This window comes from Nematolebias whitei, chromosome 13 (assembly GCF_014905685.2).
Source record: "Nematolebias whitei isolate Nwh7 chromosome 13, NemWhi1, whole genome shotgun sequence".
In the NCBI taxonomy this organism is placed as follows: domain Eukaryota; kingdom Metazoa; phylum Chordata; class Actinopteri; order Cyprinodontiformes; family Rivulidae; genus Nematolebias; species Nematolebias whitei.
Window position 1 is genome coordinate 4,170,384 of NC_056510.1, and position 26,671 is coordinate 4,197,054.

At 40.6% G+C, this 26,671-nt stretch overlaps 1 protein-coding gene across 1 annotated transcript in view; it reads right to left on the minus strand.

Moving 5' to 3' along the window:
* sema5ba (sema domain, seven thrombospondin repeats (type 1 and type 1-like), transmembrane domain (TM) and short cytoplasmic domain, (semaphorin) 5Ba) overlaps positions 1–26,671 on the minus strand; it is a 141,924-nt gene that overhangs the window by 33,968 nt on the left and 81,285 nt on the right. The window contains exons 8-10 of the mRNA XM_037686244.1: positions 13,130–13,265; positions 12,757–12,964; positions 12,466–12,673 (exon numbers count right to left, since the gene is read on the minus strand). Coding sequence (XP_037542172.1) covers positions 12,466–12,673; positions 12,757–12,964; positions 13,130–13,265 — 552 coding nt within the window. The remainder of the gene's footprint in view (positions 1–12,465; positions 12,674–12,756; positions 12,965–13,129; positions 13,266–26,671) is intronic.

Consider the following 26,671-nt stretch of genomic DNA (forward strand, 5'->3'; position numbering starts at 1 on the left):
GGGGGGGGGGGGGGGTCCAGCCAGGACACACAGGTGCGAGTCACTGAAAAGGATGAATACCTGCACTGGCCAGTTGTCCAAAAGCCTTCTTGCTGTACGGGAGTGTTTACACTGCAGGTTCACCACATGTGAGTCCATAAAACCTCCATGGCAACAGTTGGTGTTTATTTCAGTGGCACACACGCCTGATGGCACAGTTTACTGGATCAGAGACGCCATCAAACACAGCCTGTTAAATTTCAAATTGAGCCACAAAACTCACCAGCCCAAACAACAGTGTGTCTGCAGGACCATCATCAGACAATAAACCTGCTGGATTCTTTCTGGATGTTCAATTGTCTTCGTAAATCATCTGTGGATGTTGTAAAATGAAGTGTCTCATTTTAATACTGGACCTTTAACAACTAGGCATAAAAACAATTCTCCTCTTTAGTTTTATTAGCTGCCTGCCACTGAATAATTTCAAATATGGTCACCAGAACTGATAAGTTATAAATTACATTCAACTTTTATTAACTTGTACCGCTGCAGTTTTGGATTATGTTGCACCTTGTCGAGGGTCTAACTCAGTTAAACACAAATGCGCTCGGTGAGTTCACCAATCTTCCTGCAGGCATGACAATATGTTTCTGGGGACTTTTGATTTATTTCCCTACTGTTCTAAACGTTTGAACAGTCTGGTCGATTGGAAACACAAGGAACTCCTGCTAGCATTTAATGCTAATGCACCCAGCTGAAAACTATTGTGCAAAAAACCCCATGACGAAATACAGAAGAAAATGACGGTGGTATTCTTCAAAGGAATACACATCGCTCACTGCCTGCATGTTAACGTTTTAAAGGAAAATGATGTGCAAAGTTCACATTGAGTGTTGTGAATGACTCTCAGCTACCACCACACCGTATTTTAGTTAAACATCTGTAAGGCTGATTGAGTTACAGCCTTAGCTGTGGCACCGTGATGCACTGGAGACCTGTCCAGGGTGTCCCCCGCCTCATGCACATCTGGATATGGGCACCAGCACGACCCAAAAAAGAATAAGCGGTTAAAGATGATGGATGGATGAGTTGTGGCAACCATCTTGAATCATACTGACTCCAGAGTTATTTGGTTGTAGATATTATTAACTTTAAAGAGTAGAAGGGTGCAAGATTTAAAACAATCAAACTGGCAGGTGGACCAAAAGGGACAGGAGCAACCAGGATTCAAAGGGAGGGATCTGACATAAAAGACAAGATGACCAAGACGTAGATCAATCAATCAATTAATCAATCAGTCAATGTTTATTTAGAAATCCCTTTACAACAACCAAAAGGTTATCAAAGTGATTAAGAATACAAAAGTCAAAACGGACATTAAGAACAATATAAAAGTACAAAAATGTCATAAGCTAAGCCTGTCTGAATAAAAAGCATCTTAAGTTTAATTTTAAAAAAGTGCAAGTCATGAGGTAGTTGTTCCGGAGCCTGGGTGCAGAGATCAAAAAGGCCCGGTCCCCCCAACATAACAGTAAAGACGTATTAGCCGACCTTAAGGTCCTCTCAAACTCATGGAAATTTACTAGATCCGCTGAATAAGGTGGAGAAAACGCATTGAGCGCTTTTACGTAAACAACAAGAGCTTAAAACCAATTCAAACATGGACTGGAAGTCAGTGGAGAGAGAATAAAACTGGGAAGATGTGTTGGTTAAAAGTGTGGGCACAGCATTTTGAAGTTACTGATGGAGGACTGGGAGATTCCAACATCCAGAGCTTCGCAGCGGTCAAGCATTGAGCTGATAAAAAGCATGAACGGCCTTTTCCAGGACACGATGATTTTAAAAAGTTTTGACCTGGTTTAAAAGACATAACTGAAAAAATCTGGCCTCGACTACAGAGGCTGTGTGTTTATCAAATGTCAAATCCTTGCTGAGGACATGTTCTGGGGAGGGTCAAGTAAAAGAACAGGTGTGATGGTTACAAAGCAAAGGCAGGTGAGACTGAAGCTGAGCAGAGGGACCTCTGAGGATGTCAACTGGGGGCACGTCAAGGGAATTCTGGTAAAGTTTTCTGGCAGTTTGACACTAACTAATGAATTAATGTGTGTGAGTTAGAGAGTGGTTTAGTCTGCTCAGAGAGGAGCCTGCAGGTGCACGGAGGAGCATCTTATAACTTCAAGGTTTTCTCTATTCTTTGTTCTGTAAGCTGGAAAGCCAAGGTCGTCTGATATAAAACACTTCCTCCTCACTGTCCGGTGCAGATACTCACTCCAAGTGTTTAACTTTCTGATCTGCTCTTGCAAGTGAAGACTGGTTAAAATCTTCTCGTGTCCTCAGAGTGGCTTATTTAAGTAAGTACATAATAATAGGATATTTATTCATCTAACATCATTACATGAATAGATACCACTGCGTAGGATTAAAAACTAGTCTAAACCATTATTAAACCTAAGATAACTAAAAACAAAATTAATTCATAAATACAAAAACTAAAACAAAGACCTTATGAACATGACAAATCCACAAACGATTGCCATCCCATCTGAAATCGCTCCATGTTACGAGTAAACGATACTCATTGTTACAAAATATTGGATATAAATGAACTAAAATATAATATTACAAACAAATAAAGAAATAAAATAAAATGATATTAAACAAAAATAAATAAAAAGGTCAGGAAACAGGGCAAGAAAACATAAACTTAGCATTAACATCTGCAAAACCAGATGCTTCGCATTTTGAGTGCAGTTCACAGACTGTAGACAGAAACATTTATTCCAAGTAATACCTTTGTGCAACTTGCTAAAAACATCATACTGTATATAAATACACACTCTTTTGATATGGATTTTGACCAGGCTGAATCGTTAACAAATTGTAGAACCTTCTACCACTTGTAACAAAAATCTCCATCCTTTTGTTTAGAGCTGAAGACATAAAAAGATGTCAACATTAAGGTGTTTAAGAAGTGGTGAAATGGAGATTAGGACACTGCACCAAGTTTGAAACAACCAGAGACAGCAATAGGCATAAACTACCGTATTTTTCGCTGAATAAGCCTCAGTTTTTTTCATAAATTAGCATGCCTGTGACCTATACAGTGAAACAATTTATTTATGTTTTTGTCAGTTCTCTGGCAAAAATTGGGTTTTAAATATAGGGGGGGGAAATTCATTCATTCTGACATGGAAAATATTGAACACTACCATTTTCAGCCACTAGAGGGCCCTCGACTAATATGGCAAGCCAAGTGTCTCATTATTAGGTAAAAGTGGCTATTAGTGAGACACTTGGCTTGCCATACCAAGCCACCTTCGTCTCTCTCTGGAGCAAACGTCATATCAGCTGCATTTCACCGCGCCGCCCAGGCGAAATGCAGCTGATAGGACCGTCAAAGTGCATTAATTAAAGAAAAGTTAGACTGAGACACACCTTTACTACAATGTCGAGCAAACAATTGTTTTTAAGTGTTAATCTTGTTAAATTCTTGTTAAAGTCCACTCGTGCATACTCCGTGGCAGCCATTTGGCAGCCGATCGATTTTTGGCACAACACCGGCCCACGTTTCCGGGTGGTCAGCGGTGACGCGTAACAAATGCAAAGCGTCAGCGGTGACATATAATATATGTGACTTATACGGTGAAGCAATGCATTTATGGATTTTTCCACTTTATTAGACATATTTGGACTGATGCGACTTACACGGCGGAGCGATGTGTACGGCGGCAAGTACGGTAAGAGAGTCAGAATGAGGAGACAAAATGATTACGCTGAGACTCAGACAGAACAAATCCTGTAATAAAACTAACAGCATTCTCCACCAGTAATAAACACATCTGCTGTGAGGAGACAGTTTCTCTCTCTCTCAGTTGTTGGTTGGTGAAATGTTCCTCTGATTGGCGGTACAGGCTGAGCAGCAGTGAGCTCCAGTGGCCTGCTGGCAGACCCGAGTCGACAGTAAATTGGTTTGCTCGGGGACCAGCCTGTAGGCTCCACTCACACAGAGACAGGCAGGGAAGTTGCCGTATGCTCCTGTAGGAATAATGCTTAAGCGCTGCAAAAGTGGCATAAAATAATCTCTCTCTCTCTCACACAGACTGTGCTAGAGATGCTAATGGTTGGTAGTTTTCCTCAACAGCCACATTGGTTGTGTTAAACTCCTGCTGCAGGTAGGTGAGCCTCCTCAGCTCGAGAACTGCTGCCGGGTCACTGTTCATCACGCAGATAAAACCACCGTCTGACGGAGCAAATGGAGCTAAAGCCCTTCAGGCAGAAACATAACTCTCACCAGCAGAACATTTGTACTTTTTGTAATGAAATGTAATGTTTATGTGAACAAAGAGTTGGGAGTTTTACAGCAGAAACTGCAGGAGGTCTGGTTTATTCTGTTTCATCCTCCTCAATAAAAACATTTGCCTCCAAATTCTTAACAGCCACCCTTCTTCTTCTTCTTCTTTAATTAGCGCCAAAGCAGTGAGAATGAAGTGGTTCTTGAAAAGAAGCAGCACCCAGATTTTAATGTTGATGTATTTGAAAAGCACCGAGAGGAAAAAAAAAAAGATCTAATGTACCGTAAGCAACATAGCAACAAAGCGTGCAGATTACTGAAGCTAAAATAAATCACTTTACTCGAACAGTAAGATAAAGAGATGGGAGCCAAGCAGAGGACGGACGGGTGCTGTTTGCCAGAGGTGCCAATTGGCCCGGTCAAATGTAATTACCACAAATAGAGGACAAACACACACAGTCATATACACATACACACAGTTGCCAAACAAGCCACAAGCTGTAGCATTAGTCTGCAAATCACTGGCATTTAAAAAAGGTTTAACAAGAAATAAAATCTACACATAATGGGCTTTTAAACACAACTTTTTTTAAATTAAACAACTAGCATACCTTTAAGGAATGCACAACAGCCACTTTCTTTACTGCCAGAGCTGAAGATATTTCATTTGAACCTATTTAGTCCAGTCTTGCAATACCATTATGCACAGTTAGAGCTCAAAGTAACAGTTGTGACTGACCTGCATTTATTGACACACTATTAAGTTCAAAATCTATAAAACTGGCTGAGGTGGAGCAACGTTCGTATTTAAAAGGGGTGATTAGCTGTGGCACCATTGTAAGAGGAATTGACTACAAAAGTTATAGAGATGCATCCTGTCTTCATTGACACGCCTTTGCAACATCACGTGGACATCTGGGGCTGTGCCACTGGATTGGCAGTTGGTGGTTCCCCTCTTCAAAAAGGAGGACCGGAGGGTGTGCTGCAATTACAGAGGCATCACTCTCCTTAGCCTCCCTGGTAAGGTCTATTCAGGGGTACTGGAGAAGTGAGTCCAATCGTTGGTCAAACCTCAGATCCAGGAGGAACAATGCAGGTTCCATCCTGGCTGTGAAACACTGGATCAGCTCTTTACCCTCACTAGGGTCCTCGAGGAGTCATGGGAGTTTGCTCATCCAGTCTACATGTGTTTTGTGAACTTTGAGAAGATGTTAGACCACGTTCCTCGAGGTACACAGTGTGTGTGGGGGGGCGGTGCTCTGTGAGTATGGGATTGGAGGCCCGTTGCTATGGGCCGTTTGGTCCCTATACAGTCGGTGCGAGAGTTTGGTTCGCATTGTCGATAGTAAGTCGGACCCCTTGAGGGTGGGAGTTGGACTCTGCCAGCGCTGCTTGTTGTCATCGACTGTTCATAACTTTTATGGACAGAATTTCTTGGTGCAGCCAGGGGGTGAAGGGAGTCCGGTTTGGTGACCTCTGGATTCCATCGCTGCTCTTTGCAGATGATGTGGTCCTGTTGGTGTCATCGTGTCAGGATCTTCTGCTCTCACTGGAGTGGTTTGCAGCCGAGTGTGAAGTGGCTGGAATGAGAATCAGCATCTCCAAATTTGAGGCCGTGGTCCTCAACCGAAAAAGCATGGATTGTTATATTCAGGTCGAGGGTGAGGTTCTGCCTCAAGTGGATAAGTTCAAGTATCTCAGGGTTTTGTTCACGAGAGAGAGAAGAATGGAGCATGAGATTGACAAACAGATTGTTGCAGCATCTGCAGTATTGTGGACTCTGTACCGGTCCGTTGTGGTGAAGAGGGAGCTGAGCTGTAAGACAAAGCTCTCTGTTTACCGGTCAGTCTACGTTCCTCCCCTCACCTCTGGTCATGAACTCTGGTAGTGACTGAAAGAATGAGATCGTGGATACAGGCGGTAGAAATGAGTTTCCTCTGCAGGGTAGCTGGACTCTCCCTTAGAGACAGGGTGAGAAGTTCAGGGAGAGAATCAGAGTAGAACCGCTGCTCCTCCACATCGAGAGGAGCCAGTTGAGGTGGTTCGGGCATCTGGTAAGGATGCTCCCTGGACGCCTCCCTAGGGAGGTGCTTCAGACATGTCTGACTGGGAGAAAACCCTGGGGAAGATCCACAACATGGTGGAGAGACAACGTTTCTTGGTTGGCCTGGGAACACCTTGGAGTCCTCCCAGAAGAGGTGGAAGAAGTGGCTGTGAAGAGAGATGTCTGGACCTTCCTGCTCAAGCTGCTGCTCCCAAGACCTTACTTCAGAACAAGTGAAAGATGATGGATGGATGGATGGATGGATGGTTTTCCCAATATTTTGCTAACTGGTATTTACTTCCAAATGTTTAAGCAAAGTAGCCATGTGATGCTGAAAGTAATTGATGAGTGACTCTCAGCTACTGCCACACCATATTTTAGCTCAATATCTGTAAATTCAACGTGTTTAAGGCATTTTTTAAGCATTTGTTAAGGCCACTTGGTTGTGCATCCATCTTGAATCAGGTTGATGGTAAAGATTATCAGCTGCAGATGTTAATCCATTTGTTAGTTTGTCAAAAATGTATTAAAATATATCCATTGATAATAGGATATATGTTAACTCGACAAACACATTCACAGATCCCCCCCCCCAACCAAGTCATTTGAGGGACCTATACTTTTGAGCAATATAAAAACGAGAAAGCATAGTTTCTAGGGATGCACGATATTATCGGCATGGTATCGGTATCGGCCGATATTAGCGATAAAGTTAAATATCGGACATCGGCCATTCCATCAAAATAACTCACCGATATAAAAGGCTTCTGTTTTAAGTTACTTTTTAATTTAAGAAACTTTCAAGTATATCTATTAACGCACTACTACTTGTGCACTTTTCACTTGTTGCTTGTGAACAGGTTGAGTTTAGATTTATGAAAAATTACAAAATTGCACTGTTCGAGTGTTGTCATTGTGTTAGAGAGAGTAAATGTCTTGAATAAATTTGACATTAAACATAATCCAAGTTGAAGTGTTGCATCATTTTCAGTCCCCTTTTTGGCATCTGCATTTGGAAGGAGGCCAAATTGCCAAAGACCATGCAGAATAATGTAGTATTTTTAATTCCACAGCAGAGAAAGCTATGTAGTCTCATGTAAGTAGGTCCAGGGGGAAAAATACCAGTATTGGTATCAGTTATCGGCCAAATAAGTTTTAACATATCGGCATATTGGACATCGGCCAAAAATCCAATATCGTGAATCCCTAATAGTTTCCTCAAGTGATAAGGATGGTTGGTTTACATAAATATATGGTGGTGGACCATCTTTTTTTGATAGTTTGATAGTTATTATGCCTAGATGCGGCTACATGCCAATATGGAAGTCACCATGTTGCTCTTGTTTTTATTAGTTATTTTTTTATTTATTCAGCTCACAAGATGGACGGACATATATGGTGGCAGCCATCTTGGATCTGGATGTAACAACCCAATTTTGATGGGGACATTTTTTTTTACACCTAGATGCAGTCACACACCAAAATTAAAGTTGACAAGTCACTTATTTTTCAAGTTATCCAGCTCACACAGCTTACAATTATACATATATGGTGGCAGCCATCTTGGATTTTGATGTGGCAACCCAGTTTTTGGTAGGAATCTTTCTTACACATTGATGTAGCACCAAAATGGAAGTCAGTACCTCACGTAATTTTCAAGTTCTCATATTCACACCAAGCACAAATGGACTGACGGACGGTATTTTCAATTCCCCCTCTTCACTCTGCGATGGGGGACCAAATTAACCACCAGTCTTTGTGTTACAGCCTAAAACTTCTTAACAAAGCAGATAATTACAGCTTGTATATAAATGATGTCTCAATCAAGTCCAGCTGAACTTTATTTGTGTAAGCGTTGCTGCTGTTGTCGCCTGCGTGTATGTGAGTGAATACGCCATATGAGCGAGTCTGAATAGGACGACCTCACACAACGCAGAGACTGAATGAAAATCCATTCAGCTCATTCAGACAGCAGCACAATGATGGCGAGTCGGATTGAGTAAAATGGTAGGTGGGTCTTTTTCCAAATAGCCTGAGCAGTGGGCGCCCAGAGAAATGACTGAAGATGGTTCAAAAGAAAGAGAAAGCCGTTGCAGCAAGACTCGAGCTGACCTCTTCTCTCGTCTGTAATGGGAGTATTACTGTATTTTTGTAATATAGACTTGTACAGCATTACCTGAAACCCTCAGATTGAGTTTCCTTATTTCAAGTCCTCAGCATTGTCAGAAGCCAGTAAAATATTTGACTGGATAAGAGCTTTATAAGGATTGCATGGATGAAAAATATTTTGGCTAATGTCTAAAAGTGTGTTTGGACCAAACAGTTAAAGATTATTAATCCTATGAATAAATTAGGAGCTCCTACGCGTTTGCTTTTGCAATGCCAAAGGGAATAAACTGCGACTGCGCAACCTTGGCCCATTCTCTATTAAATCATGTCAAGTATCCGTGTAGTACTTGTAATATTAGCAATATTTACATTTGTAAGTAAGTACTCGTGAAGCCTTTTCTAACAGGGAAACACGATGCAATGTTAAAGAGTCAAATCCAGGAGGTCCAGAAAACAGCCTGAAGCATCACGTTGAACCAACAACCACAGTGGAGGACATCAGAGTTGGAGACGTTTTTATTTTGTGGGTCTTTGGTTCAATTCTTAAAATTGACTTCAAAAAAGCACAACAAACATTAAAGAGGTGTTTTTTTAATTGACTTCCATTCATTTTTTTTATTCATATCTATAGCCTAACCCTGACCTTTACCCTAAATCTAACCCATCCTCAATTCACACCTTAGAAATTAAATGAGCACAAAAAAAGTTAAAATTACCTGAAAAAATATTAAATTAGCATAAAACCAGCTAAAAAGTAGCTAAAAAGCAGAAAGAAGCTTAAATTACCAGAAGGAAGTGGAGAGCAAATTTTTGTGAATTAGGTTGGAAAAAGTTGAAATGAATGCAAAAAATGTGGAATTAGCTGAAAAAGCCAAAATGAGCATGAAAACAACTAAATACTTGCTGAAATAGCAGAAAAAGCTGAAACTTGCCGAAATAAGCTGAAAGGAACATAACAAGCTGAAAATGGAAGAAAGACGTTAGAAGAAGCACAAAGATGTTGTAGTTAGCCAAAAGAATCTGAAAGGAGCAAAAACAGCTGAAAGAAACAGCTGAAAGCAGCTGAAAAAAGTTTAAATGTGCAGAAGGAAGCTGAAAGAAGCTGAAGCAGAACAAAATGTGAAAGGAGCAGCCAAAGGTTGTAAACAGATCTAAAGATTTGAAGGATGGAAAATGAGCTCAATTATTTTTCTACGACAGAAAAACAAATGTCAGAAAAGGCTAAATGTTTCAAAAAGCTAAAGTTGCACCAATAGCACCCTTCTCCTGACGGAGCTGAACGTTTTGATACCTAAATTGCTGAAACAGCTTAAAAACTGCAGGACAAGAATCACACTGTACAGGATATGGAAGAAGAAGTTGGAATCATGAATACAAACAGGAAACAATAGTGTGAAAGCTTAATAAGAAAACGTTCCCTGACTGACTGACATCTGTTGTCTTGTGCACTCTATATTAAGCTACGGTGCATTTGGAGGATTGTGAGCTGCAGAGGTGAGTAAAATGTTGCTAACTAGATTAAAGGCATTGTGTCCTCCTCCTCCTCCCTGCCTCCTTCAGGGCCACTCCTTGTACGGTTTCACCCCACATCATCTCTAATGAGCTCCTTTCTGTCACCGCTTTTTGTTTCTCTCCTGTCCTGCACCTCCTCGTGCCTGACAATAATCCTGTGCATGTCAACCAGGTTTGATGAAATATTGCAGCGATCTTGATTTGTGTTTTTGTCAAAGACATGTTTTGTGCCTAAGAGATCTGACAAACTGTGAGCTGACCTGTTGGGCAGCACACACGCTGGATGAGAACTCAAAGGAACCACCAATGAAAATAAAAATAATCAGACCAAGCGGACCGGCTTCCACACACACCAAGCAGGTACAGCATCAAGCTATTTGTATGCTAAAATCAAGCTGCCTTTGAAGGGCGGCGGTGGCCAGCTGAGAGTTCTGATTGAGTGCACTGATGAGATACAGGAGGTTGGAGAAACAGCCAGCCAGCTTTCCCCCCTCAAAAATACAAAAACCTCATCCTCTGCACGGAGATTTTCACATGAACAACTGAAGCTGGAGATGGCAGAGTGAAAGACCTTTTTGTGTGGCTCTTTCACGCACAAAAATAAATAAATATATATTTATATCACATTTTCGTGGAGGAATGCGTCAGCCAGTTTGAGCAGTACCTTCACACCACACAGCTCTCAACCCCCCCTTCTTCTTTACGGGTCACCAAAAGAGACGGAACAGCGTTTCTTTGCATTTAGCAGAACTTCATTACAGCAAAACCACAACAAATTTATTTCCTCTAACAAGCCGAAGGAGATACCGCCCTCATCATTTGTCTGGGACCATAAGGACTTTAATGATTACCGGTTGGGTCTTCCACACATTAATCCTCGCTGTGGACAAATAATTGCCTTCAGCTGTGCGCCGACCAGGTTCATATGAATTTACTGTCAAAAAGCACAAAGTCAACAATAACGTATTCCATGTGCATCCTAAGGAGGGTTCAATGTGGCTAAATCAAATAAATAAATACATTTAAATTACAACTACAATTAAATGTATCTTTAATTATTTAATGCGTTAGTAAATCATTTGAGTGGGGGAGCAGTGGTGCAGAGGTTAAAGATGGGCCTGTGATCGGAAAGTTGCAGGTTCAACTCCCGGTGCGGTTAGCATCAAAATGTGGGTGGAAAAGATGAAACACCCACACCTGCCTCCACCCTCATTTGCCCCACCCTGGGTCTCTGAGCAAGGCCGTTAAACTGTTCCCAAAAAACAGGTCTCTCTTGACTCAATGAGACTACCTGTATAAATAAAAGTTAAAAAAAAAAAAGGCATTAAATTATGAAATGCACCATTAATTAACTAAATGTCCCATTAAATAAATAAATAAATGCACCTTGTAAATAGTGGCATTGAATAAATAAACGTCATTTTCAAGATAATTTTTATTTAAAAATATATTCAATTATTTCAATGTCTATTTATTTCATGGAATGTCGATTTATTTAAGTGGACATTTACATTTATTTATTTCATGATGTATTTATTTAATTTTGTCACATTTAACCCTTCGTAGTATCCTGTGGAGCAGCTCAGGAGAGATAAAGACGAATAACTTGTGTTGTTGCACGAAGAGTTACAAAAGCACAGCTTGTGTTAACCACAAGGTTTATAGAACGGTAGATGTGATTATTAGTTATGAGCCAATTATTGGACAAAAACACCTGCTACTGTCAGTGGTGGAGTAGGATGTGGATATGACGGCATTGAGCTGTAAGGATTTAATTTGTGACAAAGAGGACTGTTCTTATTTCGGTAGCTCTGTGGTTCTTCAACGTTTGTTCCATTGAACAGTATTTATGAAAGCTAATATTTGCATGGAGGATGAAAGAGTCAGATAAGAAAACTGGGCAAAATAAACACTGAGAGGACCGAAACCAAATGAACAGCGGTTGACAATCACCAAATAAAGACCCAGTGGGTTGAAGGAACCAGAGGACAGACTCTACACATGAAAATGCAAAACTCAGCACGGGAGGAAAATAAATGCAACATTAAGCTGAAACACTGACAAGTGGAGCAAGAAATAGAAAAAGTGCAACAAGAAAACAAAGAAAGATACAACAAAACCTTCGGACATAAAAATCCCCAAATAATGATCAAACTGCTCAAGAATCAAAGCCCAGGACTGAAAACCATCGATCACAAAAGAGCGTGAGCGTTTGCTAATGTTGCTTCAATAAGGTTTCTCATGCCTTTTTGTTCTTTGTTCTTATGTTGGACATAATAACAAGCAATGCATATTTGTATCAATGCAAAAATACCTTAATATTATAGGCAGGTAATCTTTATGCACTTATAAGTGTCGGATCTCTCACTCCTACCTGATCTTAAATATGCATGTAAGTGCCACTAAACAGTGTTTCTAGTGACATAATACAGACTCTCAGCTTTCTTGCACAGGTAACTCATTGTCTGATTCTTTTAATGTTGTTCAAGGCAGAGAAAAACATTTGCACGTCAACATTTGATCTACTCACATCTCAGTTTTGTAAGTGGAACACCTCTCCAGTGGGATCTTTAAAACTTTGTTGTTGAGCCCCACAAAGAGCGCCCTTTCGCTGTGCAGAATCTGCAGGCTCAAGATGGGTTCTCGCACGCCAGGTGGGAAGAGCTCCATCTCCTCCAGGTAACAACCCTGCAGGTTCTTATTAGGTGTTGCCAGAGCTTTCAGGATGGAGCCATATTCTAATTGAAACAAATAAAGGCGATAATAAGTAACCTAAATTAAAATGCACTCGTGGGTCATACAGTTCTGCTGCTTTACTGACCTGTGCTGATGTACATGACGTGGTAAAGCGTGTTCATTCCCTGAACGATGTCCACGACGAGGTTGGAAAAGCGAACATCATCCTGCATGACGAGCGGATCGACAGACTCCGGTTGGACTACGTCGTTCATCAGGTACAGTCTCTGCGCGTCCTGCAGGCTGCGCTCCGTCAGACCCTCGTTGGGTCCCTTGTCGTCTATTGTTCCGCACTGCAAACGAAGGGCAGACAGATATCCCACATCATACTGAATGCTTGAACCCTTTGCTTTTGGGAAACTTTTTTAATGCAAGTTTACACTTAAAAATGCTAACCGTAATTACTTTTACAGCTCAGCCAATCAGCTCCTTCTCTCTTCCTCTGCGCTGAAACTTACCTGGAAGTTGTGGATGGGGTTGGGCGTGGGGAGCCAGGTGGAGCGGGGATTTTCCTGGGAGCGGAAGGGCCCGTTGAAGGCTTGGGTGATGGCGCTCAGGTTGAAGGCACAAACCGCCGACGCTGCGATGCTGTTGCTTCACGGAGAAGGAAACAGAGACGACACAACATTATTCCAATAAAAACACGGAGAGCAGCTCAAACGGCGTCAATAACCAAAAGTGTATCAGGAAACAGCAGCTGTAAGAAAACCATTCTGCGGCGTGTTTCATCCTCTTAATGGAAGCTGCATCATCTTTGCCTGCACTAAACGGCCACTGTGTGTGTTGCTGCAGGGTGAACTGTGCTATCAGCGCTGCACAGTGTGAGGGGCCAGTATGAAGCTGGGGATATTAGAGGAAGTCAAAGATTATGTGCACACATGCACACGCACTACTGCCTCACAGGTGCAACATACAAAGGAAAGCTGCAGCTATACTTCCAATGTGTTTAGAGTTATTATCATGATACTCTTTAGCCATAATAAGCTGCAAGCTAATGAGTTTCCTAACTGCCTGTGATTGCTGACAGTTTTGTCTCCTCCTCAAACTCGCAACACGTCCTCTTACACGATTAACCTCCTGCACCTTTTGAATGCTTTGTGAGACACAATCATCGAAATAAATGTTGAGACGGGGCAGACACAGAGAAAATGTGCCGTACATCATGTAAGAACAGCTCTTAAACACAGGATTGTTGGTACAATTGTTGGGTTAAAATTGTCACAGAAATGATGTTTTTTGGAAAAAAGCTATTAAACAACAAAGAGAAATAACTTGAAAATGAATGTCATTAGGCTTTGGAAGCAGTTTAGGCACTTTAAGTGAGTAATCACTGATGAATAAAGCTTAATGGAAATAAGAAGTCAATGAGGTTTAGTAAATACTTTCATTAATACACCACAGTGCTGTTATCCATCATCAGGCCTAAGTGTTTGCAAGGCATGCCATATTTTACATTTTGTACTGTTGCCATACAGTTGCTATAATTACAATCTGTATAAACACACATTAAATGATTACTGAAGTTATGTTGTTGTAAGCGTACAAAGCAATGACATGAGTGGCGATTTGAGCCTCTTTTCCTAAATTTTAACTCGGCACCCCTGAAAAATAAAGAAACCATCATTACAAGTTTGTAAGGAAGCTCAGTTCTCAAACATTAGATTCACCAAAATATTTAATACATTTGAGATAACCATGGAATAAATGATGACGGTCTTAAACGGGTCGCTAAAAGCCATGGTTTTTATCTTTCTGCACGAGTCGGATCTTCAACGCCACCTGCCTCATCTGCAACTGACCAATCGGCGATCACAACTCGTCCTGAAGTGAAACGCTCCCTCGTCTGCAGGAGCTGCACCCACTTTTACTCTGACAACATTGTTGGGGTTTTATAATATGAACGCTTTGCGGTCAGAGGGATTTTGTGAAAAATCATCATAAAAAAATGGTTAAACGTCGTCAGTGGAAAACGTGATTCAGACTGCGTCACCCTGAGAGTTGGAATACAGTTTATTACATTTCAAAAAATAAACTGAGTCTGGAAAAATGTAAAAGATGATAAAGCCCTGCGGCCGACCTCATGATCAGCTGAATACAACAGTGATAAACAGGAAGTAGTACTTTGTACATGCTCGTCTGAAGGTATCTGTAAGTAAATCCTCAATTTTGTGTCATAATTACATTGTATGATTAATAGTTAAATTAAAGGTTAAAGCTTAAAGCTAGTTGTGTGTTTTAAATCTAGATATATGACAAAAGGGCCTTCTCCTAAGTGGCTTTAAGCATCTGTTGGACTCCTGGCAAAAACCGATGCAGACATGTTCCTGTTTATAGTTTTCGACATTCGCCTTAGAATCTAGCTGTTTTTTGCTACTTTTTTTTTTTGCCAACTTATTTGAATTTGTAAAAAAATAAAAATAAATCTCTATGCCTCTTTTCTAATTGTCCATTGTCGTCATCACTCTTTGTTAAAATCAGGCCTCTCTTGTAGATGAGTCCTCGAGGCTCAATGGGATTAACCTGTAGAAATAAAGGTTGAATGAATATGTTGCAACTTCTGGTTGCTTAAGTTTAATCTTCGTTTGCCGCCCCTCCCACAGTGATGGCTGGACATGGGCACCGGCGACCCCCGTGACCCAAAAATGGAAGAAGTGGGTAAAAGATAAGTCGTCTCAGGGAACTGAACAGAAACATTCATATATAAAAATAATAATTTAACATTATTTATCTGAGGAGCAGCTTTGAGTTTAACTCCATCACAGAACTCTCATCTTGAGCAAACACGAAGGCGACAGTGGGAAGGAAAAACTCCCTCGAGAGGAAGAAACCTTTAGCAGAACCAGGCTCAGGACAAGCGGCCATCGATGCAGCAAAAAATGAGGATGAGGATGGTTTACACAACCTCAAACTCAGGGAAACGGTTTGATACAGCAGGAAGTTAAACTGGTTTGTGGTTGGACTGTGCTTGCATTACCAGTACACAGTACAGATTATTCGAGAGCGTTACTTTAACTGGTGGTGGTTGTGCACAATGTCAGCAGGTTACAGCAAAAGTGCTCACTGGAAGAAATACAGTCCACTGCACTAATGCATGCAACCCATATGTTTAGAGGCTGTTCCAAGGCCTAGGGGTGTGACTGAGAGGCTGTTTGACATCTGCTGGGCCGCTTGCTACTGCGCTCTGAGGCCAAACCATGAAGATTACCGTTATCTTGTTGGGAGGATACTTCGAAATGCGATCCATCTCATTCCAACAGAACCTGCCACTGCTCGTCCTTTCAGACGCTTCTCAATTTCCAATCTTGATCTATAGAATTCACTGCCTCATCATTTTCTTTGCTGTAAACTAACACTCCATGATGCATTGGGCTTCTGTGCTATGAGCCCGTCTTTTAGATTGCAGAAATGTTAGGTGATGAGCGGCAGAAACTGAGACACTTTGACATATTTTTATGGCACAACTTTCCTCAAAAGAATGACAATTATCTAGTTGTGTGCCTGCAATTTATGATGTTGTCCAAACAGCTTGTAGATTGGAGCGATATCAGTCAGGCATGTTTGTGACTTCTGGTTTTAATGTCTGTGATAGATCCTCAAGATGTGACGAATTCCACAAAATTCATTTTGTCTTACTTTAACGTATTGTGTCCCCAGATTCTGACAAGATTCCCAAACAGTGAACCCATCAGTTTATGAGCGGATAAGCAGTGCTACAGGCAGGCGGACAGATCTGTGTGATTAACCAGATGAATCTCTGCAGGAACATCTGGATCCAGCGCTCGTGGATCAGTTACTGAACTCATCCTGAGAGCAGCAGAGGCTGATGCACATTTAAAACTGCAGACGTTGATGGATCAGCTCAAACGGTTGTGTATTCATCTTTAGACCTTCTATAGCAAAACAAATAGGATAAAAAACAAATACTTCCAAGAAATAATATCATATTTGACCCTTAACCGTTTTCTAATAGCGCTAGTTAATGATTTTTTTTAAATTAGCAAAAAAAAAAAGAGTTTTTGAAAATGAGTAAAGGTTCAACATTTATATTTTAACAGCAGCAGAACAGCTTTATATTTGAAAAAAAAAATGGTTTAATGGGGAAATGGGTAACTTCCCAGTAGGTTGGGACTGTTACAGATTAGTTCATGAGTCAAACTTGACTCAATATTGTGAGAAAATTCATTAATTTCCCTGAGCAGTCCAACTGAATCCTGTTTGCAACAAAGCAAACAGTCATCTGCATAACGTTTGGTGCAGCAGAGTTTTTAAACCACGGTCTATTTTATGTGCACATCTTGTATAACTGTATTATTGGCTGCACATGTTATTTAATTGCCCACCTCCATCCACATTTTAACCACCTTTGTCTGCTATTGTCAAGTGACCCCACAATTATGATTTAATCTTCTGGAGAACACTTTAGAAGTGAAGATAGGCCAAACTCAACCAGTGTTTTTCATCCGCGTGCTTTTTAAACTTGGACACGTTTTCTGTCAGAAGGGAGCGTTCATGCATGTGTCAAAAGCTTTGATTCATTTTCTTTTGACCTAAAAATTAGCGAACATGAACAATTTCTTTAACAGCACCATGAAAGAAAAAAGTAAAACCCTTCAAAATTAAAAAACACAATGGGTGAGTTTAAAACAAAAGCAGTTTCTTGGTTTATTTTGTGGTTTGTTGGTTCAACTTCAGAAGAGTGGTGATGTTTTATATTTTATTATTTGCAGAAAATCTGGTAAGCTCAAACCAACAGTGAACAATAACTACCCAGTAGAACGTGTATGAGAGGCCTGGCAGTAGATTATTCATCTGAGTCACTGGGACTGGCCCTGAACCAGCAAACTCATTAAAATATTAATGGAAATAATCCCCAACACATGCATTGTTTATTTCTGTTTGGACAAGAGATGATATAAAAAGTTGTATTCATACATTTTGTATTTGTCGATTGTAAAAAAACATGCAACTCGAGTCCAGAAAACAGAACATCTGATTCAAGTGGATCCAACACCTGAACTGGATCTGTGCAGGTTTAACAGCAGATGCCTCAGAATGTTAAAAAACAGGATTAGAAAAGTGATAAACTCCTCAGTGAGAGCCACAATCTGTAACAATCTGTCTCCCCTGAATGTGAGGAACAAACCCACAGGACTGATATTCATCTTATCTGACAACACCACGGGCTCAGGTAGTTCCTTCAGCTTAAATTAAATCCCTGCAGGATCATAAACAAGACTAATAAAAGTATTAGGGTTGCTCACAGAAAATTAAATGGAGATTTTTTTTTTTTTTTACAACTATTGTTGCACAAATTTCTGTATCCCAGAGATGCTCTTATGTTCCTCATTCTTGCAGGTGTGCCATGCCGGTGTGCACAGGACCCGCATGATGAGTACGCTGCCACCATGCTGCCACTACGACGGGACAGCACGATGACGTCGCTGTGGAAGTGTTGTGCAAACTCAAAATAATTGTGGAAACACTGCTTCTTTACCAAGATGCTGCAAAAACATTCGTGTTCCAGTTGGTTTTTAAATTATAGAAGGATCACAACCCAAGGGAGCTTAGAAATGTAATGATTGTTCATAACGTGGTGCATCCCCGTTATTTTGTGTTTCTCTTTATAACAGGACTGAATTCTCAGAGGTTTCTTTTTTCTTTCAGCTGCTCCCTCTTCAGGAGTCGCCACAGTGAACTAACTCGCACGAAGACTTGGCGATCGTTTTTACACCGGATGTCCTTCCTGACACCGAGCTACCACCGCCCTCTGTGTGGAGCAGAGCTGCCATCTAGGGCGCCCGGAGGAGCAGGTGGTGGGGGTTAAGAGCCTTGCTCAAGGGCCCAGAGTGGGGCAACGGAGGATGGAGGTGTTTCACCTTTCTCACTCACATTTTGTTGTTGGTGCAGAGAGTTGAACCGGCAACCTTCCAATCACAGGTCAACCTAGCCTCTGCGCCACCACTCCCCCACTGAATTCTCAGATATTATTTTATTTTATTACTTTTACTGACTTATTTGTGACCAAATTCTTAAAAGCATTTACCTCAACAGTCGTACGTGTAGTTCTTGATAAATAATTGAATTGAACAATTTAAAACTTTTGCTCATGCGCTATTTATTTATCAGGAGACCAGTGGAGTCCAGCTGAACACCCAGGTGTTCCTAACCCATTTTATGGTGAAAAATAAAACTAAAAAGGCAGCAGCTAAAATCACATTAAGGGCGATGTTTCAACTTCAGTGAATACCTCTGTCGCAGCAGAAACGGGACAAAAAGGGTCCAGTCAGCAGAGCCACAAGGCTGCAGGGAGCACAGATTGAACACAGGCGGCCAGGATTATCCATACACATTTTTACACGCTGCAAAGCAGGAACGCCAGCAGAAGAAACGGCTTTGGCCCCAAACAGTCACATTCTCAGGCAGCCAGCAGCGTCTACCCAACAACCACACACTTTCTGAGGGTTAAATAAAAACCAACAGGTTTCACATTGGAGCAGAAATCAGAAGAAAAATATTGGCTGTGATGTTTTTCTTTGTCAAAGCTAGATGTAACCTATTTTCATATACCGATTAAAACGCAAAAAGGTCCGAGAAAAATACAAATAGTTGATTTTTTTTTTTTATAAACATGGATTTAAAATGAAAGATGGAAACTTAAGCTGATGTATCAATATTAGTTTGTGTGTTCGATTTTATGGCATTCATAAGAAAAGAAGAAATTATTCAGTAAAATCAGAAATATTGTGTCATTCTACTCAGATCTATTAGTCTGGCAGCCAGTGGCGGTTTTAGCCTTTTCTTAAACTTTAACTCAACAACCTTGAAAATAAAATAAACAAAACTTCATTACGATTTTGTAAGGCAACTCAGTTCTCAAACCTTAGATTCACCAAAATATTGAATAAATTTGTAATAAATATGGAATAAATTATGGTACAAAATCTGTTTTTGCACAAGTCAGATCCTCAACGCCACCTGTCAATCAGTCCCATAGGCTCATGAGCAAATAACCAATAGACGATCTCAATTTGTCCTGAAGTGAAACGCCCCTTACCTGCAGGAGCTTGGGTGGGAGGGGAGCATGCTCTATTCACACAAGGAGAGCTGTTGGTCAGGCTACTTCCTATGTTATGTTGTTTATTTGTCATACGCAGGTTAACACAATGAAACGTTCAGGATGAGAAGAACCGATTCGGCTCGCTAAAAACAAACAAGAAATTCTAAAGCACGCAATAAAAGTACAAAATAAAGTACCAAAAAGTGAAAAAGAAATATAAAGTTTACAAGGTTAAAAAGAAATATAGTAAAAAAACAAACAAAACAAAAAAAAAAAAACCATGATAGAATATAACGATGCATGTTGGATGAATTAGTATAAATAAGTACTTCACAGGTAGTAATATTAGTTAATAATAGCTTCTTGTTGTGCAGAGCTCTCTAAAATAGTTAATGAATAAAGTGTGTACTTATGTAGGTAAACGTAGATGTTTAACAACCTGTTAAAATACACCAGAATGCAGGAAATGGCATCTACTTTATTCAAAATTTGATGGTGGAGGACCCCCAAAGCAAATGGTAAACGGTAAATGGACTGTACTTATACAGCTCCTTTCTATCTGATAAAGATACTCAAAGCTCTTCAACAATCTGTGCCTCATTTACCCGTTCATACAGCTCTATCTCTACAAAGATTAATCAGAGTTTTATCACATTCATGCACTGATGGGACACAAATCGGAGGCAATGAGGGGTTCACTGCCTTGCCCAAGGACCCTTCAGCATGTGACTGTTGTGGAATCGAACCCCCAACTCTCCCATTGGAGGATGACTGCTCTAACCACTCAGGCACAGCTGCCAAATGCGTCCCCCTCCCCCACATTACAAATGTCTCTGGTGCCAATGGACACTGCGTTGTTCAAGCAAACAGCCACTGTCAACACTGGGGGCTGAGCGCCCCGGAAGTTCAGCTCCTAGCATCGCCCCTGCTGGCAGCAGACCAAATCATCTGTCCCTCTTGTCAAATCTGGTCTCAGTGAATCAGTTTTACATTTCCATTGAATCTGAAGGACATCAGGAGCTCTTAAGTCTTCTAATGCTGAGCGACCGTAAAGCTTAAGAGCTGGCTCAGTATCCATTTCATTGGATGTAATTATCGGTGGCAAAGGCCCAAATTAGTCATTTTCTGTTGACACAGCTGCTGAGATGGGACAGGAGCAATAAAAATGACTTCATCAAATGAGTGTTTCAGGTCCTAACACCTCTTTGAAAACCATTTATCCTCAAACGTGTTGAATAAAAATTAAAACATCACTTTCTTTGCTTTTCAAAACAACGCAACGCTTTTTCTGTGTCAAACGCAGAAATTAGGATCATTTCAACACGTTCTAAAAGGTTGACGGACAAAACTGACGTCAGTTTAAGATCAGAGGAGGATGGTGGTTTAGGATAAATACGTTTTTGCTTCAGTTAAAAGATCAGAGACAGCAGACCTGCAGAGATGAAATGTGTGCTTTAATAAACCCACAACCTGCAGATATTTTATTTATTTGATAAAGCTAAAAAAAAAAGATACAACACAATAATATGGCCACTCAAAAATCATCATTTTCCTTAATTCTGAGTTTCAATATTTAAGTTAAAACAATATTCTACAGTAGAGGGGAAATGTTGAAAAAAATAAAGACATCTAAGAGGCAATCTACAAGGAAACTTTATTTATGGGGAATATAAGTTTTGTTTTTTTGGTTTTAGTGGTGGCGCAGAGTTTAGAGAAGGTGGGCCTGCGATTGGAGGGTTGCCGGTTCAACTCCCTAGACAATATTAAAATGTGGATGGGAAAGGTGAAACGCCCACACCTGCCTCCACCCTCATTTGCCCCACTCTGGGCCCTTGAGCAAGGCCCTTAACCCCCAGCATCTGCTCCCCGGGCGCCCCACATGCAGCTCTCTGCTCCACACAGAGGCTGTGGTAGCTCAGTGGTTGAGGCAGGAAGGGCATCCGGCCCAGTTTGTGTGAGTTTACTGTTTAGATGAGTTTACTGTGGTGACCCCTGAAGAAGGGAGCAGCCGAAAGAAAAACTGGCCTTTTTAAAAATTCTGTTAGTTGTTGTAGGAGCCATAAAAATAAAAAATTAAATTAAAAACAGGTACCGTATTGTTCGGATTATAAGGCGCAGTATCAATGAACAGGTCTGTTTTCATACATAAGGCGCATTAAGCAAAACCAGTTCATTTCGACAGATCTTTGAGCACTGGTACCACATTACATTGGTTCGAGGTCAGTAAGCACAACCAGAATTAATACATAAGGCTCGCTGTCGGTTTTTGAGAAAAGTAAAGGATTTTAAACGTGACTTATAGTCCGAAAAATACAGTAAATAGTGCAAAAATCTTAAAATGCTAGCCTGATATTTTTGTGTAGACAGTCAAAACACAACAATCTGAAAACAAATGTTTAAGCCTCACCTTGAAACTAACATAAAACCTGAATTCCTTGTTTAGTTTTTTCTCACGCAGCGATCAGACTTTAGTGCTCCATGTGGCAACGCTACAGCGCCACACACAGTCCTGGCATAGTTACTACAACACGTTGTAACGCTTCTGTCGTCAGATTTTGTGGAACAGTGCCATGTCTACAAGGGTTGTCATCACGCTGTTAAAATCAGGTCTCTCTCGTAAATGAGTCCTCGAGGATCAATGGGATCAACCTTTAGAAATAGAGGTTGAATGAATGAATTATTGTTATTATTGTTTTAGAAAAAGACAAATATAAAAAAAATCTTTTGAACTTCATTTTGCTTCTGTTGTGATGTTATTGTAACTGACAGGTATGGTGCAGTTTTACTGGGTAAACTACAAAATAACAGCACAACACATTTTTTTTTGTCATGAACCAATTAGCAGATCAAAAACTTGCAGAACTTCCTTCAGTCCTTCACAATAAAAGTCTCACATGTACACTGCGTTCATCTCAAAATAAACTATAAACCTCTGAAGCTTAACAAAAGTTCAAGTTTAAGCTGCTTTATTGTCGCTCGCATCACATGTGGTACATGAGGTGGAACGAAATTATGTACACAAGGTTGCACCCAAAAATAGCAAAAATAAAAAGTATAAAAATAAACGGTAAATAAGGATCTAAGATATAAACCAAGATATACGCTAAATGAACACTGGTATGCTAAAAGATCCAAGATATACGCTAAACACTAATAATGTAAAATAATACGGTATATAAAAAAAACTAACCATATCATTGTTCTTCAGTAAAACTTACACTGCAGCGTAAAACAGCAGGAATTTAGAGATAATTTAAAGTCAGCTCTTATTGTGAAGGACTTAGACACTTTATGAGTTGTGCTGCTGAAGGAATAATTAAAACACCTCAGTCTTGCAGAAATAATTATTTTTTGTTATTTTGTGGTTTTTATGGTAAGAGCTCAACGCTAAATGACAATAATAATCAACAAACGCAGGTTTGAGGAGCAAACGGGGTTACCTAAGTGATAAATCACTTCTTATAATTGTGCACTGATGGATTAATGAGCATTTTATCTGAGGACCTCTAACAGCAGCTGAAGTGAGGTCAGTGAAAGCACACCGAGGCAGATAAGGAGCTTCATAATTAGTTCGTAATGGCAGGTTGGACATCTCTGCTGCCAGGCCGAGCCAACAACACAGAGATCCTACAAATAAGGAGCAGGAGTTAATTAAAAGACCTGGCGGAGCTCTCAGGTCTGAAGTGTGCTTCTTCTGGAGGAATGTTAAAACCTTCAAGCACGCCGCTTTTGTTTCTTTGATTCATCTCCTCTCCTGAAAGGATTAAGATTCAGAGTTGTTGATTATTCTGAAAAGGACTTCAAGCACATTTCACAAAATTGGCTCAAAAATTATTATTATTTTTTTTATTTTCACAAGAACTACTCAGCGACTGAAAACAACTCGGTAATTATAAATTTAATGGTAATAATTTTTGGTCCTTGACGTAAACGAGATGAAGAGGTTTTAAACTGGTGCTTTGTACATCAACTAACTTCATAAAACAGTAACGATTATTTTTTATTACTTAAACTGGTCTCGTGAGAGCCCTTTCTGAGCTCCAGGGATAAAAACAAATCACTGCAATTTGAATTTTAATACCTTAACCAGACTTTTTATGATTTACCTGGTTGTTTTTCCATAAAACTCCAAACGCAGAAATGCAAACGTATCAATTATTGTTTTATTAAATAAGAAAATAAGTAAAAATAAGTGTTAATCTTGTTGAATTCTTGTTAAAGTCCTCCCGTGCACCCTCTATTTGGCACAACACCGGCCCACGTTTCTGGGTTGTAAGCGGTGACGCGTAATAGATGCGACTTATACGGCGAAGCGACGCGTACGGCAGAAAATATGGTTAAAATGTGTTTTTTTAAAGTTATCTGATTTTTAAATAATAAATCTCCATTGTCCATTGTTTAACTCTGAAGTAGAAATTCTTCTACAGTATTGACATGGCTTTTCTAGTGGGTACCCGCGTATCACAGACTACACCGCTGCGTTTTTGTAATAATAGTTTTTAATTTCTGTAAAACACTTCATCTTCTCATGTCTGACTCTTTTCAAACATTTAAAAACCACCTTAAGGTTGGAAAAAAAAGTTTTTAGAACATTTTAAACATTTCTGAATCACTTGTTTAAAATGAAAACGAGAGAAAAACAAGAAACGCTCTCCGACTTGTTTCCCATCGCAGGAGAGAGCCCCAACCGGCACGGAGACCTGGCCCCGTGGTGGACAGACAGGAAGAAGAAGTAGTCTGTTCCAACTCTTCTCTTTCTGTTTTACAGCCCTGCACTCATGGGAGCCTGTCCAATTTAGGCCAGACAGATGGAGACTGTGTTTGTGGTGATTGCATTAACATATCCAACCCGACGAGGGGAGCGGTTTTGGAGGGAGGACCGATGAGTCCTCTCCGAGAGGAAGGGAACAAAACAATGGAAAGACAAAAGCTCGGAGCTCAATGATTTTTTTTTCTCATTAAATCTTCTCTTCTCCCATTCTCCATCCATTTTCTCTTTTTTTTTTTACCCCCCTGGCTTTTCGATGCACTTGTCTCTCTCCCATTTCCTGCTCCCTCTGGCTTGTTCCTATCTATCACTGAAAGTGGCTGCAGGCTGATGGGAGGCAGCCATGTAATGTCAAGCACTGGCAGATTAACAGGTGAGAGCAGAAGGCGAGGAGCAGGACGGAGCTTCTCCCCTGACAGAACACAGAATACATCTGAAAGCTCAACTTCCTCACACATCAGCACATGCACGCTCACCGCGCCGTGTGGCAACACAATCAGTCTAACATCAACTTTTCTTACGAGCAACTTTAGCTTCAGGCCGGGTTAGCATGGATATTTAGTCTAACGGTATTTATTCTGGAGAATCTGTACCTCTCAGCCACAAGCCTCACAACCATCATATGTGAAGGGAACACCCTATTAGTTCACCCAGTGCAGTTTCTATTTCTTAGTGAACAAATCCATTTGGTTTGTCCCCCATCACTTATTTTAACAGGGCGCTCACGTCTTCAAGTTTTTTTTTGTTTTTTTTTTGTCGACGGGGCGGGGGGAGGAGGTGGAGACGCCTCCGTGTCGCACGCTAGCTTAGCGTTACGGTAGTACTGTGCGTTAAAGTGCATTAAAGTTGAAATGTCTTTACAACCCCACAGCTGAATTTCCACAGACTTTGTGAGAAACGTGCTTTAAATGTGAAGAATCAAAGTAAGAACATCGAGGTGAAATGTTGCTTTTTGTATGTTAGTCGCCTTTAAACAGGGGCCATATGCAACGGAGCAAATACAGCCCGGCTGTAAAGGTACCGCTCAGCCGTAAAGCTTGTTGTAATTGAGCACTCTGGATTTGAAGTCAGGTTTCCAAATTTGAGGAAGGCTTTACCGCAGTGTTGTCGATCAGGGTGGGGGGATGCGTGAGAGAAACAGAACGTGCTCTATTCAAACAAGGTGAGCTGTTGGTCAGGTTACTTCTTCAAAAATAGTTATTGAATCAAGTGTTTTACTTATGTAGGTAAACGTAGATGTCTAACATCCCGTTAAGATACACTAGAATGCAGGAAATGGCATCTACTTTATTCAAAATATTCTGGAGGAGGACCCCCAGACTTCCCCACTTGTGTGACCCCAAGCTCCTCCTTGTTATTGCCTTCATAGTGTGATCTAACGAGGATCCATTCCTTGCTACAACCTCCCTGGACAGAACTGTGACGCACTCACACTTGTACTCAACTCAAAGTGCACACAAAGATCTCTAATGTGCAAACGCTGCTCGTTACTTGTTCCTCTCTGTCATGAAACCAGCAACACCCTGAAACTGGAGCAACAACACAGAAAGTGTGAGTCGGTCTGAGCATCCAGCTCGTCTGAAAGCTGCATCCTCTCTGATCACTAGCAGCTGGTGGGAGGCTCTAAACACCAGGAAATAGTCTCCGTCTCTGTAGATGTGAGAAAAAACAGCAGCAAGAAAGCTTTTGGAGAGGAAAAATCTGAGTGCTAAATGAAAAGAGGCTGAAGTGTTGTGGCGTGTGCGTGTGACGTTGTTGTTTCATATTAACATTCTTGATGGTGGTGAAAGGGTGCTTCAGCACAGCTGCAACATTTTTTCTTTTATTCTGTCTGCTGGTTTTACATTTCACTAATATGACATTTCCAAAAGGTTCTGTATTACAAATAAGAAAAAAAAAACATGAGAAAATTACAACAAAAAAGGTTGAATCATGTCATCTGGACTTCGTTTTTTTGTTAAAAAGAAACGTTTCGCCCCTCATCCAAGAGGCTTCGTCAGTCTGAGGCCTAGCCATCTGGTATTACCCAGAAGCCACCCTGACTCTTGTGTTTCAAGCCTGCCTCAGATACCCCTGAAGTCTGGCCTTTTCACTAATGGTTTCAAAAACACAAAGTTTGTTTTCTCAGTTTTGTTGTTATATACCTGGATGACTGAGAAAACAAACTTTGTGTTT